The 17672-nt window shown below is 41.1% G+C and overlaps 1 protein-coding gene across 2 annotated transcripts; it reads right to left on the bottom strand.

Moving 5' to 3' along the window:
• Window positions 1-3798: 3798 nt before the first annotated feature.
• LOC308375678 (transcription termination factor 1-like) lies at window positions 3799-17621 on the bottom strand. Of its 2 annotated transcripts, XM_080851860.1 has the most exons (10): window positions 17523-17621; window positions 16670-17347; window positions 16131-16316; window positions 15850-15928; window positions 8715-8839; window positions 6436-6643; window positions 6031-6117; window positions 5065-5130; window positions 4685-4770; window positions 3800-4415 (listed from the first exon to the last, which is right to left on the bottom strand). In XM_080851860.1, the coding sequence occupies exons 2-10, from the start codon at window positions 17322-17324 to the stop codon at window positions 4285-4287; spliced, it is 1623 nt and encodes a 540-aa protein (XP_080707986.1). In that variant the 5' UTR covers window positions 17325-17347; window positions 17523-17621; the 3' UTR covers window positions 3800-4284. The 2 variants fall into 2 exon arrangements, with proteins under 2 accessions (XP_080707987.1, XP_080707986.1); XM_080851861.1 differs by lacking the exon at window positions 17523-17621 and having other exon boundaries at window positions 3799-4415; window positions 16670-17341.
• Between the last annotated feature and the right edge of the window lie 51 nt (window positions 17622-17672).

Below are 17672 nucleotides of genomic sequence, written 5' to 3'. Positions count from 1 at the left end.
GTTGACAAATTCAATGTTACTGCAAGTTACATTGCAGTAAAGTTCATGAGGTAAGTGCCGCTCTATATTTATGATTTCATTGTGATTGGCTTTTCAAAGCTTAAAAACTGCTTAGAATTAGAAAAGCTTAGAATTTAATATCACAACATATTACTAGCTGGTTGTCGAATAATCTGCTGAATGTCTTTCCAATATGAGGTTTTAAATATATTATTGATGGTTATCTTGCTCTTGATTTTGTCTTAAGCTACTGTTGTCACCTTGAGCTTACAGCTCAAAAAAGTATGGGGAACATTTGAATAACTAGTAGAGACGTAAGAAGAAGAATTAGAAATGAGAATGAACAAAGTGACTAATTTTTTAATATATACATGCTAAATCTGATCAGTTATGAGGCTGATGCACTCAATAGCTAGCTATCAACCAACTCCTAAGACTTGAACTCCTCTCAGACTAACGTTACCTCAGTCAAGGTAGATATGATAGATAATGACTGTCATTGTGAAAATGATCCTTACCAATACTTAAATGTTTTGAATGAGAGCACCTGTCAGCAACCAATCACCGTGCGCACCGCTTCTAAACTCGTGCATGAGAATTTACGTCATCCATAGCAACGGAGTTTTTATCTTAAGCTTAGGAGTTGGTATTATCCTTAGTATGAGTAGGTCTCAGAGGCGTTGTGAATCTCTTTTAAGCAATTACTCCTACGTAAAATGTTTTAGCGCGAGTTAGGAGCACTCCTATTGGTAAGATTAAAGGCTTTGTGAATACGGCCCCTAAAACATTTTACGTAGGAGTAATTTCTTAAAAGTGATTCACAACGCCTCTGAGACCTACTCATACTAAGGATAATACAAACTCCTAAGCTTAAGATAAAAGCACCGTTGCTATGGATGACGTCGATTCTCATGCACGAGTTTAGAAGGGGTGAGGACGGTGATTGGTTGTTGACAGGCTCTCTCATTAAAAACTCATTCGTGACGTCCCTCTAACAATCCCACTATATCAACTGAAAATAAGAGAATAAGCTAGGCTTCAAATTAAGTCATATTAAATAGTTATGAACAGTGCAGTTAGCAGAATGCACACGCATGATGACAAGTTTGTGCATCCAACGGGAATGACACTTTGCACGTTAAGAGAAAAAGAAAGCGATCAATATAAAATATGGCAATTGCATGTAATCAAGGCAGTAATAATTAAAGCACCCAGCAAACTGTTAGGCTATTATATTCCCAGCCCTTGACCACTTCAAATATCAGGACCATCAGGACCATTAGCCACTGTCACCCCAGCGGCATCCAGCTGGTAAGTTCTCAAAAACCTCCTGCAGACCGCTCTCCGTTGAAATGCACGAGTCATCGGTACATCCAGGCCACGGTGGACGAAAACGTCCTCATCTTTTGATGGGGCAATTATTGTAATGTGTGTCCTGTCACTGGACATTCCTGCGATCGCCATGGAATTTACTTTGATCTTGTGTAATTGGCGATTGTCCAAAGGCAACTGGATAAACTGTTGGATGATGTGGGGTCTACAGCGCGTTGATAGTTTGATGAATTAAACGGCTGACTGATGATTCCCAGTGTCGTCATTTGCGTTTTCCGCGAAGCCAAATAGGCTATCTTTATGTTTCCAAACATTTCACTTCGGGACACATCGTTGTTTAAAGGCCTCATTGCATCCCGCGCTAATTCTACGACAATATTAATACCTTCACGGTTTAGGCAATGTCTTTTATCAATTCCAAGTCGGCTGCAGCCATCTTACGATTTTTTGTGAATAAGTCTTAGTTACTTAAGAGTCCTCATGAGGAGTTTTAAGCTGTCTTAGACTTAGGTGCTACTTTTAGGGATAAAATACTTTGTGAATTGCTCTTAGTAAAAAAAAATAGGAGTCCTAAATTTAAGACTGGCACGCCCATTATTTGGGCGTTTCTCCTAAATTCGCCACTTATGAGCTACTTTTAGCCCTAAGATTCTTTGTGAATACGGCCCCTGGTATGGAACATGGCCCGAAATGTAATTGGGAAACAGCAGCATGTCCCTGCATGGTCTGCATTCAATGCCTTCACGTCAGACACTGCTTGTTCAGTAGCCAGTGTACTCTACATGCCCTTCATAAGAGAATCCCCCTCAGATTTGTCCACCATCTATACATCTATGATACAACTTGTACAGCTTGCTGCAGAACTGGGACAGCACCATATTCTTGTGACTGCAGACCTTGCTATTTATAGTAAAGCTCAACAGATCTTGTGGAGCAAACCATCACCCTTACAAGGAAAGATCACAATGAGAATGGGAGGCATGCATATCACAATGGCTTACCTTGCGAGCATCGGAAAGCTCTATGGCGATGGGGGACTCTTTGACATACTAACTGAGTCAGATGTATATGCAGAGGGAACAGCTCGACAGTTGCTTGAAGGGAAACAGCTGGCCAGAGGAGTAAGGAGCATAAAGTTAGCCTCTGAGGCCCTGTTTAGGCTTTTCTGGAAAGCCATGCAATCATGGCTTGAACAACAAGGGCTTTGTGTGTCAACCATTTTTGCAGTAAAATATTTTTATGCAATAATCCATTTCACATAGGGGAGACCTTAGAGATGAGGAAAAACATTGTTGGGTTTAGTTCTACCTCTGGTATGGGTGTCTCCAAATATTGGGGCCATTTTCACTAGCCTATATTATGAGGCGGAGAATTAGAACGCAAATCAGAGACGTGCGCTCCCCAGGCAGTTTAGTAAATACCACGCAGTTCATCATTAGGCGCACTCCTCCCATTAAATAGCGCTTCACGCCTACGTTACCACCCACGTTTCCGAACCATCCCACCTGTTTGCAGGTACACACCCTCAAAGCGTTAATATGCGACTCTACTCAAATGCGCCCCCTTAGTAAATACCGTTTTATGTTTACGACCGTTATTTTACGCCAGAAATGGGCGCAATCCTGTTAGTAAATCAGGCCCTTAGTCTCCTTTGGCTAACTGTGAACCAGAAACACTTTCATCTCATCTGATTAGGAGTCCTCTGTGATGTTCCTCTACTTTGTTGCCCTCTTTTCTTTCCAAAACTTAATTAAGACATTTATGTTCTCCCCAGAGATCTTTTAATTCCCCCCGATTTGTAACAAGTTGTCTCCTAGTAAATGAGACGACTCCCCCCAAACTCTCTAGTTGTCATCTCTAATCATAGAAACATATTAATGTAAATACTCCAAAAAAAGTTTTAATAACATGTAATCATTTTACTTTGGAAGTGGAACAATTGGAAATGTGTGCTTTCCTCAGTTTACTCCCATTGATTAAAGTTAAACAGGATGTTGACTCAACAGGGGTCATTATACAATCTAGCTTGTGATTTGGATCCACTCCACAATTGTAAGGGTTCTCTGGTATTCCTCTAGTACGTTTGTCCAGTCCACCTCCTCCAGGTAACCACTTGTGTCCAAGAACCATCTAAAATTGTTTATAGGGGGATGGGATGCACCAAGGCAAAACAATGTGATGGGACTGCCCATTTCAAAGCGATACCTATTTAAACAGAGTGCCCATAATGTAACTCATATCAACAGTGTCAATCATTTTTCTAGTCAAGCCACAGAAGCCCTTACGGCTCCAACAACTAATATGAGATACAGCAGAGGTTACATGCTTATATGTTCTTTTATGTCCCGATTGTGACAGACACAGTTTGGCCAGTCTGATAGCAAAGGGCTAACCGGTGATGAACTCTTTCTCCACTGGTGACCAGAAGAAAATCCACATAAAACAAAATGGTCTGGGTTAAAAACTCCTTGATTTACTATTGAATTTATACAGTGCATAAAAAACATAATCAGTGTAAGGAAATGTCAAACATTACGAAGCTGATATTTTCTTCATTCTTTTACATTCCTGAAAATATATCATATGAACTTCTTTGGAACAGGCCTGAGCAAATAAATGTTTATTCAGACACAAAGAGTCACTGGCGCTTCAAACTTCTCACACAGCCCCTAGTGAGGCGGTTAGGCGTGGGATCAGGGTTGGGGATTTTCTGAGACCAGGGAAGATCTCTGACGGCTAGTAAGAGTGACCTGTTTCTCTGGTGGTGCGTGGGGGTGGCGTTGGGGGCATTGTCAGTGTTTGGAGAAGATCTATGAAAGATGTAAGAGTGACTGGTCTCTCTGGTGATGAGTGGGGGTGGCATTAGGATTTTTCAGAGGTTGGGGAAGATCTATGAAAGATGTAAGAGTGACTTGTCTCTCTGGTGATGAGTGGGGGTGGCATTAGGGTGTTTCAGAGGTTGGGGAAGATCTCTGATAGCTTGTAAGACTGTCGCTGCTCTTCGGGCTCTTCAGCATCATCACAATCCTTCAGGTCCTCCTCCAGCTTTGGCAGAGTCTTCTCATACAGGAAATCAATGATGTCTGCCATCAGAGACAGAGGGAGGGAGGAAGGTTGAAGCAGGGCACAGACAGAGAGACAATGCGACAGAGGAAGAAGAGCAAGACAGAAGAAAGGAGAAGGTGGAGAAGCAGAGGAAAATGGAAGAAGGCAACAAATGTGAAGTTGTTGTTTTCGTGATGTAGTGCTTTTCTCATAACCAAGGTCACTTTTGCATACTCAACCAGAAAACAGACAATAGTATTAGACATGACCGAGAGAAATACATGAACCAGCAGGAGTCAGTACTCACCACAGAAAGACTTTCTGTTCCAGTCTGGTATATAGGTCACCTTCAGCTGGTAGAACTTCTTTTGTAAGCAGGCAGGTGGGGTGTTGCTTCATCGAGAAATCACAGGAAACTTTCACTCAACATCACACTAACACAACTAACACACAACTCACTGAAATATCACAAAACACACAACTCACTCAAATATCACATTAACACACAATTCACTCAAATATCAACAGCCGGGTCACAGAGACGTTTACAATGCAAACGCGTATTTAAGGCCAATTGGCCAACCCATTTTGATTAGGACATTAGCAGGACAGGAAGTAAGCAGCATTCAAGAACAGAAGAGTTGTACTTGTCAGTCTCCCATGTACTTGCTAACATGAGCCCCTTACCCAAAGAGATGAGTGAGGTCATCCCAGACAATATCTGAAGATTCCTCCACAGCCATTTCATTGATCCTTATCAGGGTACACAGAAAATGGGTTAAATTCAGAAATAAGGTCATCACAGGAGACTCTCACACAAGCGGACGCTGACCGAGTCACTGGAAGTGAAGGGATGAACAAGGCCAGCACCAGCAGGAGATGGCCTACCTGCTGCCAGCCAGGAACAGCGCCGGAGGAGGATGAATTCTCCCCCTCCTCACCGTGGCAAAAGGGGAAGGTGCCCTTTAAGACTTTTGGACTCCCCCACCATAATGGTTGGGTCTGGGCTCCCTGCGTCCATGGTTGGACCTAATTAAGGGCAAGTGGCTTTGCCCTATTTAAAGCGTGCCTTATTTTTTTGAGAGAGGCATGAGATAGCACTGAAAAACAAAATACTTGTGAGAGGTATGGAAGTAAGTGTTTGTGTCTAGTTGTGTGAACACAGGTGTGCCTTTGTTTTGGGCCTGTTTCTTTGTGTTTTGTCTATAGGCTTCGTACGTGTGCCTAGTTCATGAGTTAATCTTTTGTGTGGCTAGCTTACTAAGCTTTAGGCTTAGTACCTGGGCCTAGTTTGGGGCCTGGCTTGTGCCTTGAGAAGGTGTTGGTATTTGAGCCTTGAGTTCCCGTGAGTATGGTCTGTATGTTTGATTTGTTTGTTTATTTTGTGTGCACTGTGTTGGGGTTGACAGTCCCTCTGTGAATAAATACATATTTTTTTATATGAAAAACCAAAATGAAAAATCTCCGGCACTGTTTTTCCACACTTCACCACCCTGTCCAGTCGCCACATCCCTAATAACGTGGGGTGACCAGTCGGTCCCTCACACATACGCTTTGATCAGCTTGATCTACATGTAAACAGAGTAACAGTTTGAAACGTACACTTTGATCAGCTTGATCTACACGTAACCAGAGTAACAGTTTGAAACTTACACTTTGATCAGCTGGATCTTCCCCTCTATGTTCTTCCTCCCGTTGATCTTTCCACCAGTCTTCATTTTACCCTTCAGGTAAGTCATCCTACACAACACAGGTAGGGAGAGCACGGTTTCTCTTAGCTCACAAAGGCAAGGACACACACACACACACACACACACACACACAGGTCAAAGCTCTGTAAAGCGCCTAGAGACAATTGTATTGTTATGGCGCTATATAAATAAAATTCAATTGAAAGCTGTGTCAGACAAACAGGATCTGCATATGGTCTCTTCGTTGAAGAAAAACAATTCCTTGCTAATGTCTTCTATGTTCTCATGGATTATTCACAGAAATATTTTACTGAACTGATCATGTTTTGTGTGCACCGTGATGTGACTGTCACATGAGCTTTCTCACCACTTCTCCCTGCACTTCAACGCGCTGCGAGTCTTGACCTGCTTGGCCACACGCATCCAGGGCAGATTCTTATACAAGTCCATCTTCTGGATGACCACAGACCCGACGCCGCCCTCTCCTCCAGGCTCAGCCCTCTTCAGCAGCTGCTGGTGTAAGCACGTCAGGAGGACCTTCATCTCTGCCTCTGACCATGCCCCATGATTATCACCTGAGGGACAGGAAGTGAAGCATGAGACAAGACTGAGTCAGTATTCAGAGACCTCAATTGTCTGCATTTATTTTAATGTCTACCTACCCTGTGTCTATCAGTTTATGTACTGTACCTTAAAAGGCACAGTCCACAATTCTGGAAAAAGGTTATTAATATTTAAGCTCGACCACCAGTCACATTATACCCCACCCTTCCAGCCTAACCCTGAAGTAATGCATTGATTGCCTGGAAATGTTTTATGATTTGCTGGAATTCACTGTTTGTTTGCCATTTACAAATGACTCTGTACGACATCAGATCTCTTTTCAGAGCAAACACTGAATAGAGGACCATGAGTATGGAATCAGATCAATGCCATAAATATTTTGTAATCTGTAATATAGATTTTGTATCTGTGAAACCATCTACACTTTCAAAACCTATCTACAGATACGGATTTAAAATACGAAATGTATCTACACTTTCAAAAACTATCTTCACTTTCAAAATCTATCTGCAGATATGGATTTCAGTTACGGATTTCAGTTACGCATTACGGATACGGAGACGGATACGGATTTGAAGTACGAGTTACGGATTTCTGTTACGAATTACAAAATCTTTTTGGCACTGTCTTTATTTCCTTTCTAAAGAGCCAATCAGCGCTTTTGGCAGATTTTCTAAAGCGCCAATCAACACATTGTATCCTGTACTGACTAGCCAATCAGCGGCGCTAGCTTGCTGGTAACTGGGAAAGTTGAGTGAAACGGTGTATGCAGCAGTCATGGATCAGAGAGCGAGAAATGGCACAAGTAAGAAGTCCTATATTTGGAGTTGTTAATAAAGTCATTGTAAAACGCACAATCATAGTCAGTGGTTTTCACTCCACACTTCGTTACACCTGTCGTTGTATGGAAGATATTAGGATCTGCTTTGGTAGCTAATGAAAGCTAACGTTAGCATTTTCGTGACCGATCTCCTATTCACATTTAATTAAGTTAACAATGAACAGTATTCATATGACCCATTATCACGATGAGAACATTTAGCAGACAGACTGCTATTGTCTTGTTCTCCAGACACATGCAAAGTGATGGTGGGGGTATACCATTAAGTGCATATGCATCCTCAACAGCTGGATAATGACCAGCCTGATTTCAAAACCACCTTGTAATGTCATTTTCGTTTCTTTTCATGGCACTTTGGGGTAGGCTATTTGTAACCCTTTTCTGAAGTCCTTGAAAACGTTTTATTGTGTATTTTGTGTGGAAGCGAGTTTTCTAGCGTCTCAGTGGAAGAGATATACGAGACCAATTTCTTAGTTACAATGCGTTCTGCAGCCAAGCGATCTCTGAATCGCCAGAGCCTAAGATTAACTAAATAGTACAGGTGTTCATCAGCCCTTTGGGCCAGACATAAGGCATGCTTGTTTAACTTCCCCCACGGTGTTCGTAAACCGAATTGTATTCAAACCGTGCGGGGGAGACCCCAGATCTCTCCCTAGGCAGACCGGTGGCAGATTTAGATTATAACTATTGAATAATGAGCGGGCCAGCAGCAGTTGCCAGCAAGCTAGCGCTGATTGGCTAGTCAGTAGAGGATACAATGTGTTGATTGGCGCTTTAGAAAATCTGCCAAAAGCGCTGATTGGCTATTTAGAAAGGCAGTAAGGACAGTGCCAAAAAGATTTTGTAATTCGTAACAGAAATCCGTATCCCTATCCGTAATGCGTAACTGAAATCCGTATCTGCAAATAGATTTTGAAAGTGAAGATAGTTTTTGAAAGTGTAAATAGTTTTTGAAAGTGTAGATAGTTTTTGAAAGTGTAGATACATTTCGTATTTGAAATCTGTATCTGTAAATACATTTTGAAAGTGAAGATAGGTTTTGAAAGTGTAGATGGTTTCACAGATACTAAATCTATGTTACATATACAAAATCTATATTACAGATTACAAAATATTTATGGCATTGATCTGATTCCATACATGAGGAGCAATTAACTGAAATTAACAAAAAGTGTATGGATAAGAATCGTAGACTGAACCTTTAACACTATGGATGTTCTGATGTGCATCTGATCACTCACACATCTGGCCAAAGCGATTCCTCAAGGCATCACAACTGCGGCCCATCTTGTCTGATATGGTCGTCCAGTTTGACCCATGCAGCGTATACAGTTTCTTCAGGTCCTTGTTCTCATTTTCTGTAAACCTGCGGATGAGGGGCACAGAGTCCTAACACTGATGAAACACTCCAAACATGACCCTACTCTTTCACACACACTGAACCCCACTGTACTGCTCACCTGGAAGGGGAACTTTAAGTCACCTGAGTAGGGATGGGCGATACAAGCTAAAATTCATATCACAATATTTGTTTCCACTGTTCAGACGATATCGATATATCACATCACAATATATGAGGGTTTAAAATCTGAATCACATTTTAATAGCCATTATAAGCTTAATGATATAAGTTTAGGCAAAATATCATGAAAAGTAAAAATCGAATAATGATCAAATGAAACAAATATTTCTCTACTGATATGTGCTACAATTGTAATTTGTGTCTGATTCCAATCATTTCAAGCATTTTTATAATCAGAAATTGCTGAATATGCGCATTTACTGTTCAAACAGAGAGGAGACATGCGAGGTGAGGCAGTCACGAGCAGCGCCTCATCTCAGATCGTGCAATCCCTTACTAACTGGGTTGAGCGCAAGCCTTTTGCTTTCTCATAGTTTGTCGCCACTGTAGTATTTGTGGACACTTGTATTATATGTCCTGTCCACCATAGAATAGGTAATGAATTTCACGTATGTGTAGGACCTATTTCGTTTTGCTGATCTGACACTAGCCCGCAGTGAAAATTACATTTGCATTAAATTATCTAGTTATCTAGCTGATGATATAGTTCGCTCGATTTAACTCATAAAATTATAATGGGAAGGGGTAGAAGCGCTCAGGGTGCCTGTGCAACATTGTACGAAAGAGTTCATATTCACACATATAAACACGAGCTAGCAACTCAAACTGTATGTACCTTACCTATGAGAATGATGATATGAAATATGATAAACAACCAGTAGACAATTTGCAAGCTGCCAATTGAATGGTGATTTGACAGGTTGCTGGTGCTTACACCTTTGGCTAAAACAATACAGCGAAACAACTGTCTATTATTCTTTTTTGGTCGGGGTCGGGATTTCAAAGCAAAACCAGTTCTAAACAACAGAGGTGCCCCCTTTCTTCTTTACCAATTCATCCTCCTGCTGTTGAGCAACATACATTTTTGGGTTTTCGCTCATCCTGGATTGTTAATGTTTTCCTCAAAAGTAAACCTGCCTCCTAACTGCATCTGCATGCATGCTTCTTTGTTGCTACCAGTACATGCGCGCAACAAGTACATGCGACTTGCCCTCAAAAAAATAGGTCCACATATTAACATAGATTCTTTTATTCGTAACAACCCATAAAGGTAAGATTCAAATAAAAAAGATGTAGCTACTTAGAACTATCACTCTATGGAGGACCAAACCTGCCATATTTACAAATGAATGAATAAATAAATGTCCACATCCATGCATTTAGACAGAAATAAATGGATAAATGTTTTTATTAATGCACAATTGTCAATCAAAGTTACTTATAATTTACATTTATGTATGTATTTATTTAATCATTAATATATTTATTCATATATTTATTCATTCATTCATTTATTCATTCATTCATTTATTCATTAATTCGTTGTTCCCAATATGATAATGAGAGGAGGCCAGTAGGCGTGGAAACTGACGTGGAAACTGACGTTCAGACATTTTGCAATCAATCCAGAGCCTTCATGATTAGGGTTGGGTACCGAGAACAGGTACCAATATGGCACCGGGACTATACAACCTACCCGGACCGAAATGTCACGCAGATTTCGGTGCTTCCTTTCGGTGCCTCAGCCGATTGAAATGAATAACAGCAACAAATCATGCAGCTAAATGAACAAACCGGACCGAATTGTCACACAGATTGCGGTGCTTCCTTTCGGTGCCTGAGCCGATTGAAATGAATAACAGCAACAAATCATGCAGGTAAATGAACAAAACTTACGTAAAATGTTGTCTTATAAACAGGAATTATTTCAGGCTGCAACATGAAACACGGAGGCTGGTTCCAAAACAGTAGAAAACTAGCGATAGCTAACTAGCAGTAACGTGAGTGGCGTATGTTTGTATGAGTATGATCTGTATGAATCATTTTTTATTTTGTTGCCAGGCATATTTTGTGGGTCACATTTAAAACTGCCCCATCTCCCAATGTTAACTTTGTCCTGTGGCGCTCACGCTCATTGGTGTTTTCATAGCAACAGTCTTATGACAGTGAAGCAGGCAGCATTTAACAGCGCAAGCACAAACAGAGCTCGCCATCTGCCTTTTAACAGAGAAAATAGCGAAAGGTAAAGGGTCAAAAGTTTGGCTGTATTTCGCACAAAACAATTGCGTGGAGGGGAGAAACGCAAGAGTCCTGGGCAGATCTGCAACCGCAAACTAAAACTGTACCGGTTGTAGCCTATAGCAGGGGTACTCAAGTAGAAATGATGAGGGGCCACAAAAAAAAAAATCAGTGACTCAAGGGGCCATTTATTGGGACCGTGTACGTCCGATAACGTATCATAACATAACGTATGTATAACATTTTCAACATTTTATAACATAACATTTCCTTTTTATTAAAAACAAAAATAGTTCCTAAAATAAAAATATAATTTGGGCATATATTAAAATAAATAACTAAATAAAACCAAACATAACCCTGTTATTAACCATGTTATTAAACAAATAGCCTTCAGACAGCTCATTTTTGTGCTTTGTTTACCAAACTATTTCACATTTCTCACATGTCCCCTTTAATGGGAGAATTGGCCTCTGCTTTCTTTGGCCAATGCTTCAAACCTGGGCTGATATGGTGTGATTGCTATCTGTTTATCGTTGCAACCCCCAGCCTCATATTGAGATTGCGGCGCGCGGTTTCAAAATAAGAGCGCCCAGCGCGATTTTTTTTTTTTATTTTTTATTTTTTAATAATTAAAAAAAACTTTTCAAAACAGCTCGAGGGCCATTAATAGACACCCCGCGGGCCACAAAAGGCCCGCGGGCCGCTACTTGAGTATGACTGGCCTATAGCAACCGGTGGGCGCCATAGTCTCTTAAAGGGGCAGTACACTTTCACGCAGTCGGTGTGTTCAAGTAACAAGATAGAAAAGATAACTAGGTATGTACAAATCAGAAAGTGTTGAAAATTTCATGAAATAAATGCAAACTAAATACATGTTTGACTCCAAAGGCAAATATGCTCATAAGTTTGAAGCTGTAGTCTGTAAAGAGTGTGTGTGTGTTTTGTATTCATTTCAGGGCTGGGCAAGTTAACGCGTTAATCTTGCGTTAATTCGTCAATTAATTAACGCCGACAATTATTTTAACGCGCGTTAACGCAGGTTTTATTATTTATTTTATTATTGTAAAAGTCGGTTGCCAATATGCTTTTATTTTGACTGCCGCACAACCGGAAAAGAAAAGAATGGCCGGATACTAGGGCTGGGCGATTTTTCGATTTCGATTTTAATCGCGATGTAATTTTTTTCTACGGTTTTAAATGAGACGTTCGATTAGACAGCGCCTTCAAAAAAAAAAAAAAAAAATCAATGTTTTCACAGACCCGCGAATACAGCGCCGCACGTAGCCCATGGGCGTCGCGACAATGTAATTGGGGGGGGACAAGACCCCCTCACTTTTCAAAACAAGTCGTTTCGACCCCCCCACTTTTGCAGTCAAAATAGTGCGCGCGTGACTGCTGGTCTACTAGTCCATTATTCTTTCCATTGCTTCACAATTAAATCCGTTCAACTTTATCAGTGGGGAATACCCACAGCAATATAAATCCACTCCGCGTTTTCCTGGTGTACTACGCAGCCTCATCACGCACGCAGATTCAACTGTCATTAATGTTCATTCATTCTCTGATTTGATCGGAGCGTCGCGCTAGAAGCAGACCACAGAAATGGACATACGGATTTTTTTTTGAAGAAGAGGAAAGTAAGTCAGAGTTGCCCAAGTTTTACCTGTAGTGGACAATTAAGGACCACCCAATGGACATTATCTGGCTATAATCGTATTGTTATTGCCATAACAACCGTGAGCTAATCTGGCGTTAACGTTAGCTAGCTAATGGCAGTTTTTCTAACGACAGCAGCGACTAAACACACACTCACCAAAGAAGATTTTTTTTTTTTTAATGTGTCACTCACTTATATACCTCTCTTTGACTCACACACGAAAGATGATGTCAATGCCACAAATAAAATGAACATTGGTGTGCTGGGCATGCTGTCAAGCTTTGCCATGTATGAAAACTAAATGTATGAAACGGGTATTTGCATGTACGTTTTTCAAAAAAATTTGGGGTGATTTTGTTCATATCGTGATATAAAATCGAAATCGAAAATTTTTTGGGGAAAAAATCGAAATATAACTTTTTCCCATATCGCCCAGCCCTACCGGATACATACATGAAGAAGGGCACAGACAGATGTATACAGTTATACTTGAAAGGTTGACCACACGCAAGTTAATACAGATACACGAAAGCTAAACTTCTCGAAATAATGTGGCGATTCATTGCCTGTGCATCACCACCAGCAAAGTTAACGTCAGTGGGCGTTTACCGGTCAGCTGTTTAGCTAGAATCTATAAGTTCGTTGTCTGTGAATGATGCTAGCAGCAGCTAAGCAGCTGGCTATCCTAGCTCACCCTACTGGATCTACCATTAAGATCACATCAGGATGACAAGAAAATCAACTATCGAAAATATGATTTTGAGCTTGTTGTGCAATGATATCCCCTGTCCTCCCGGCTCCCGATAAGTTAAGCTAACTAATTTGAACGTGCTAGCTGTCGCTAGCTAGCATGGGGAGTTGCCATTAATTAGCGAGCAACAAACGTCAGAGGGCTATGGCAGAAACAACGTCATAACTAGGCTGGTTAGTTACATTACAGGGAAACCAGCCATCAAGTACATGGAATGGAGTTGTAATATTGTCAACACAACTTTCTGGTGCTTCACCACACTCTAAACATCAATGCCCTGGCAGTGGCAATAAGCTTCAGTTTTGTATTTGTTTTGATAACATTGTTTAAGTTGAGAATTACACAAAGTGTAGTTAATATAATATTCATAGTTTGAAGCTGTAGTTTGAAGCCAAGTGTTTTGTATGTATTTATATTCATAGTATACTTTAAACAGTTAATATATTGTTCAATTTGAAGAAAAAAATTGGCCTTGGCAATAAAAAAAAGCCTTTTTTTAATGTCGTCAATCCTCGTTTTGTGCTTTTTTTTTTTAAGTATCGGTTTAGGCACCGTTTAGGCACCGGTATCGTTTTAAAAGTATCGGTTAAGTACCGGTATCGGAAAAAACCCAAACGATACCCATCCCTATTCATGATACTGATGTAATAATATGGCTTCGTATGAGATCGACAGGTTATTGCTCTCAGGTTGTGGCCAGACGTCCTCTTTTACCGGGACATTCCGAGACCTAAAAAATGTTGGGATTCCAAAATTGTCCGGGATTTTGCGTCATCGGATATTTGTTTTTCTGGGTCTTTCACAAACTCGTTTTTACGCCCTTACAAGTTTTGGAAAGGGTATCTCCCTTATGTTCCACCCTCTTGCGCGAGCTCTGACTTGAGAGAACTGTCTTAAGTCGACTGCCCTCCCAGTGTTGCCAGATGCACAATAATGATCCTCCATTTGGCACCATACTGAGCATTTTGCCGGCCCCACTAGGTGCATTGTTTACAATAACGGTGATTTCCTTCGCAGGAAACCATAGTAGGCTAAGTTAACAAATATTGCCTAGGAAAAGTGATAGCACGATTAGTGTCACCGCTGCGCAAATTAAAAGCTGTGTGTGTTTTGTGCCACTTAAACTAGTTCTAAAGTATGCCAGGGGGACTTTCTTTTCCGCAATATTGAGATTTCGGAATATTGGCCTTTCGGAACACTGGGCCGCCCCCAGAGTGCCTACGGGACTTGTAGATCTGACACAAGGTAGGCTACCCTGAGAGATTAGAGGAACACGTGGTTTTGGTCGCATTTCCAAAGCCTAAAACATAGGGGGAAAGTTGCCAGCTGTGGATTAAACAATGTGGGTGACCCCATTCCCAACTCAATATATCGCAAAATACACATATGTCTTCTCCAAAATAAATGAAGCTGCTTGCAGTTAGCTAGCTATCTATCGCTAGTTATGATGACTAACTATCTAGTTGAGAGAACATCCCCTAACAGTTATGGTTCATGGCAACTAGTATTATTACCATCAGAAGTACATAACTAGTCTCTCCAACAAATGTGTTAATGTTCAAATCAAAATGTTAATGTTACCGTCAAAATGCTAATGTAACTGTTTGAAAAATTGCACTCTGAGCTATCCTAGCTACTAGCGATAGCAAACACCAGCTAGTTGCCAGGAGCTTAACACACTGCATCAATGTTGAACAAAACGTCCCAAAAGGCCATTATGAACTTTTTATATTTAAATCTTTGGAGCATTTTGTGAATGGGAAGCCTACTCCTGAGTATCCCATGGTATGCATAAAGCACAACCTGAGGGCAAAAACCTGGCGATCTGATACAAAGCCATAGCATTAAATCAGTATCATCCAGGCTCTGGATTGATTGCAAAATGTCTGAACGTCAGTTTCCACGCCTACTGGCCTCCTCTCATTATCATATTGGGAACAACGAATGAATGAATGAATGAATGAATGAATAAATAAATCCATACATAAATGTAAATTATAAGTAACTTTTGATTGACAATTGTGCATTAATTAATACATTTATCCATTTATTTCTGTCTAAATGCATGGATGTGGACATTTATTTATTTAGTCATTCATTTGTAAATATGGCAGGTTTGGTCCTTCATATCACTCAGTTGAAATTTGAAATAAAAAAAATATGAATGCCACAATCGAATTTATGAATTATGAATAAATAGCGATATCAACGTTATTGCAAAATCCATATCATTGCGTGGCAAAATCGCGGTTATTACTATCAAACCGGTATATCGCCCACTCCTACACCTGAGCCCACGTTAGAATGTCTGTCTGGGCACATTTCTTTAAAAAGAGAACCCGTTGTTGAGAAGCTTGTGTTTACCTCCCCAAGTAGTTCTCCCTGTTGCATAAGTTCCTGGCTCGTTGGAGTATATTGACCCAGGAACGAGGGATCCCAGCGCCTGTTAAGGAACAGGACACCATTCACTGCAGGCTGGACTGATGTACATCTCTAACTTCTAGTCACTTGATACTCAAAAAATGTTTGTTGTTGGCATGACGGCAGTGGGCGCACTCACTGAACAAACTGGGCCTGTGTCACTCACTCACTCATACATACATGACATGACATGACATGACATGAGATCTGATATCTATACTCACATAAACACCTGAGGAAGTTCAGCTTCCTCTTCAGGCTTCGGATGGTATCTGTCTCATCTGGAAAGCGTGTGGGCCTGAAAAGCTTGAACTCACTGTCGAGCCCAGAAACGGCCACGAAGTCCTTCACATTCTGTTTCAACTGCTTGTTCTCGGCCGCGGTGAACCGCCCTGTTCGCAGAGGGATCCCTGTGGCATGGTGGGGGCAGAGGGAAAACAGTAATCACAAAAACCCTGCATCACATGACTGAATTTATCCCTCAAGTGGTCAGTGTTCCTTTAACTTCTCAAACACAGTCTACCCAAAAATCTTAATGATAATGGAGAACACAAGAACCCAGTATGACATGTTTAACTTGGTTAGAATGTCATACCATACCAAAATCATGCAACTATGCTCTTAGAAAATGTCTTGGACAACATATACATAACACTGCTGCAGGCCTCACATATTCCCAAAATGCACACTTAATCAACCTGTTTCACAGGGCACTGCAGGCTTCGGATACTCCCAATGGCTAAAATAAAGCTTGCTTACTCACCTTGCTTCTTGTATACCCTGAAGCGGGGCAGGTCGTACCTGATGACATTCTGAACAGCAATGGTATTGCTAAACTTGAAGTGAGGCATGAACTCCTGGATCTCCTGCCGGATTGTATCGTCAATGTCCAGCACAGGCACGTCAGGCACACCATCTGGGTGAAGCTGTGCGTCTGTGGGAGAGTGTGTGTCTTCAGCAGGTTGTGTGTGTGTCTTTCTGACCTTCGCCTTGCGCTTCACTCGTTTCTGGGGGACTGGTTCAAGGTTGGTTTGCACTGCTGCAAGTGCCGCCTCCGCTTCAGTGTTCTCTCCAGGACGGTCTTGCTCTTCAATTCTCCTTTTCTTTTTATTCGCCTCTCTCTCATGAGCAGCAGCAGCATCAGTAGCCTCTTGTGTCATACTTACGTTCTCTGCGTCGTGATTTCTTTTCTTTTTGTTTTGCCCTTCTCTTGTGTCACACTGTACCTCAACGGGTCTACAATCATCTTTCTCACTTTTTGTTTTCTTCTTTTTGTGTTTATGTTTCTTATGAGAGTCGACTTCCGTAGTGGTTGTCTCGGGAGGATTGCCGGGCTCCGGCACGGCCTCTAAAAGTTGCTTCTTGTCCTTGTTCTTGTTCTTCTTCTTTTTATGAAACACCAGCTCTGCCTCCGTCATGGTCACCTCAAGTAGTTTCCCCCCTATAACAGCGTGAATACACTGAACCTTTGTGGCACTTAAAACTGATCTGCATTTTACTTCAAATTGTAGAGAGGAAGAGACATCTGAGAACGTATTTCATAGTGATAATACATATCTTAAATGATAATTAAATTAGTTCAATTAATTAAATTACTATTTTCATGAAATGCTTACTTGAGGGTCCGAAACCTGTATTTTCTCCTCCGAGCAATTGTTGTTAGCCTCCTACAACCCAAACAGACCAACGACTCAACCCATGTGAGTTTGTGTTTCTCGACGATGACTCTTAAATGGCACTTTTTCACAAAGATGTATCTTACCGCC

Source organism: Sprattus sprattus (assembly GCF_963457725.1).
Source record: "Sprattus sprattus genome assembly, chromosome: 14".
Lineage (NCBI taxonomy): Eukaryota > Metazoa > Chordata > Actinopteri > Clupeiformes > Clupeidae > Sprattus > Sprattus sprattus.
The sequence above is the reverse complement of the archived record's forward strand: the minus strand, read 5'-3'. Positions and strand labels throughout refer to the sequence as shown.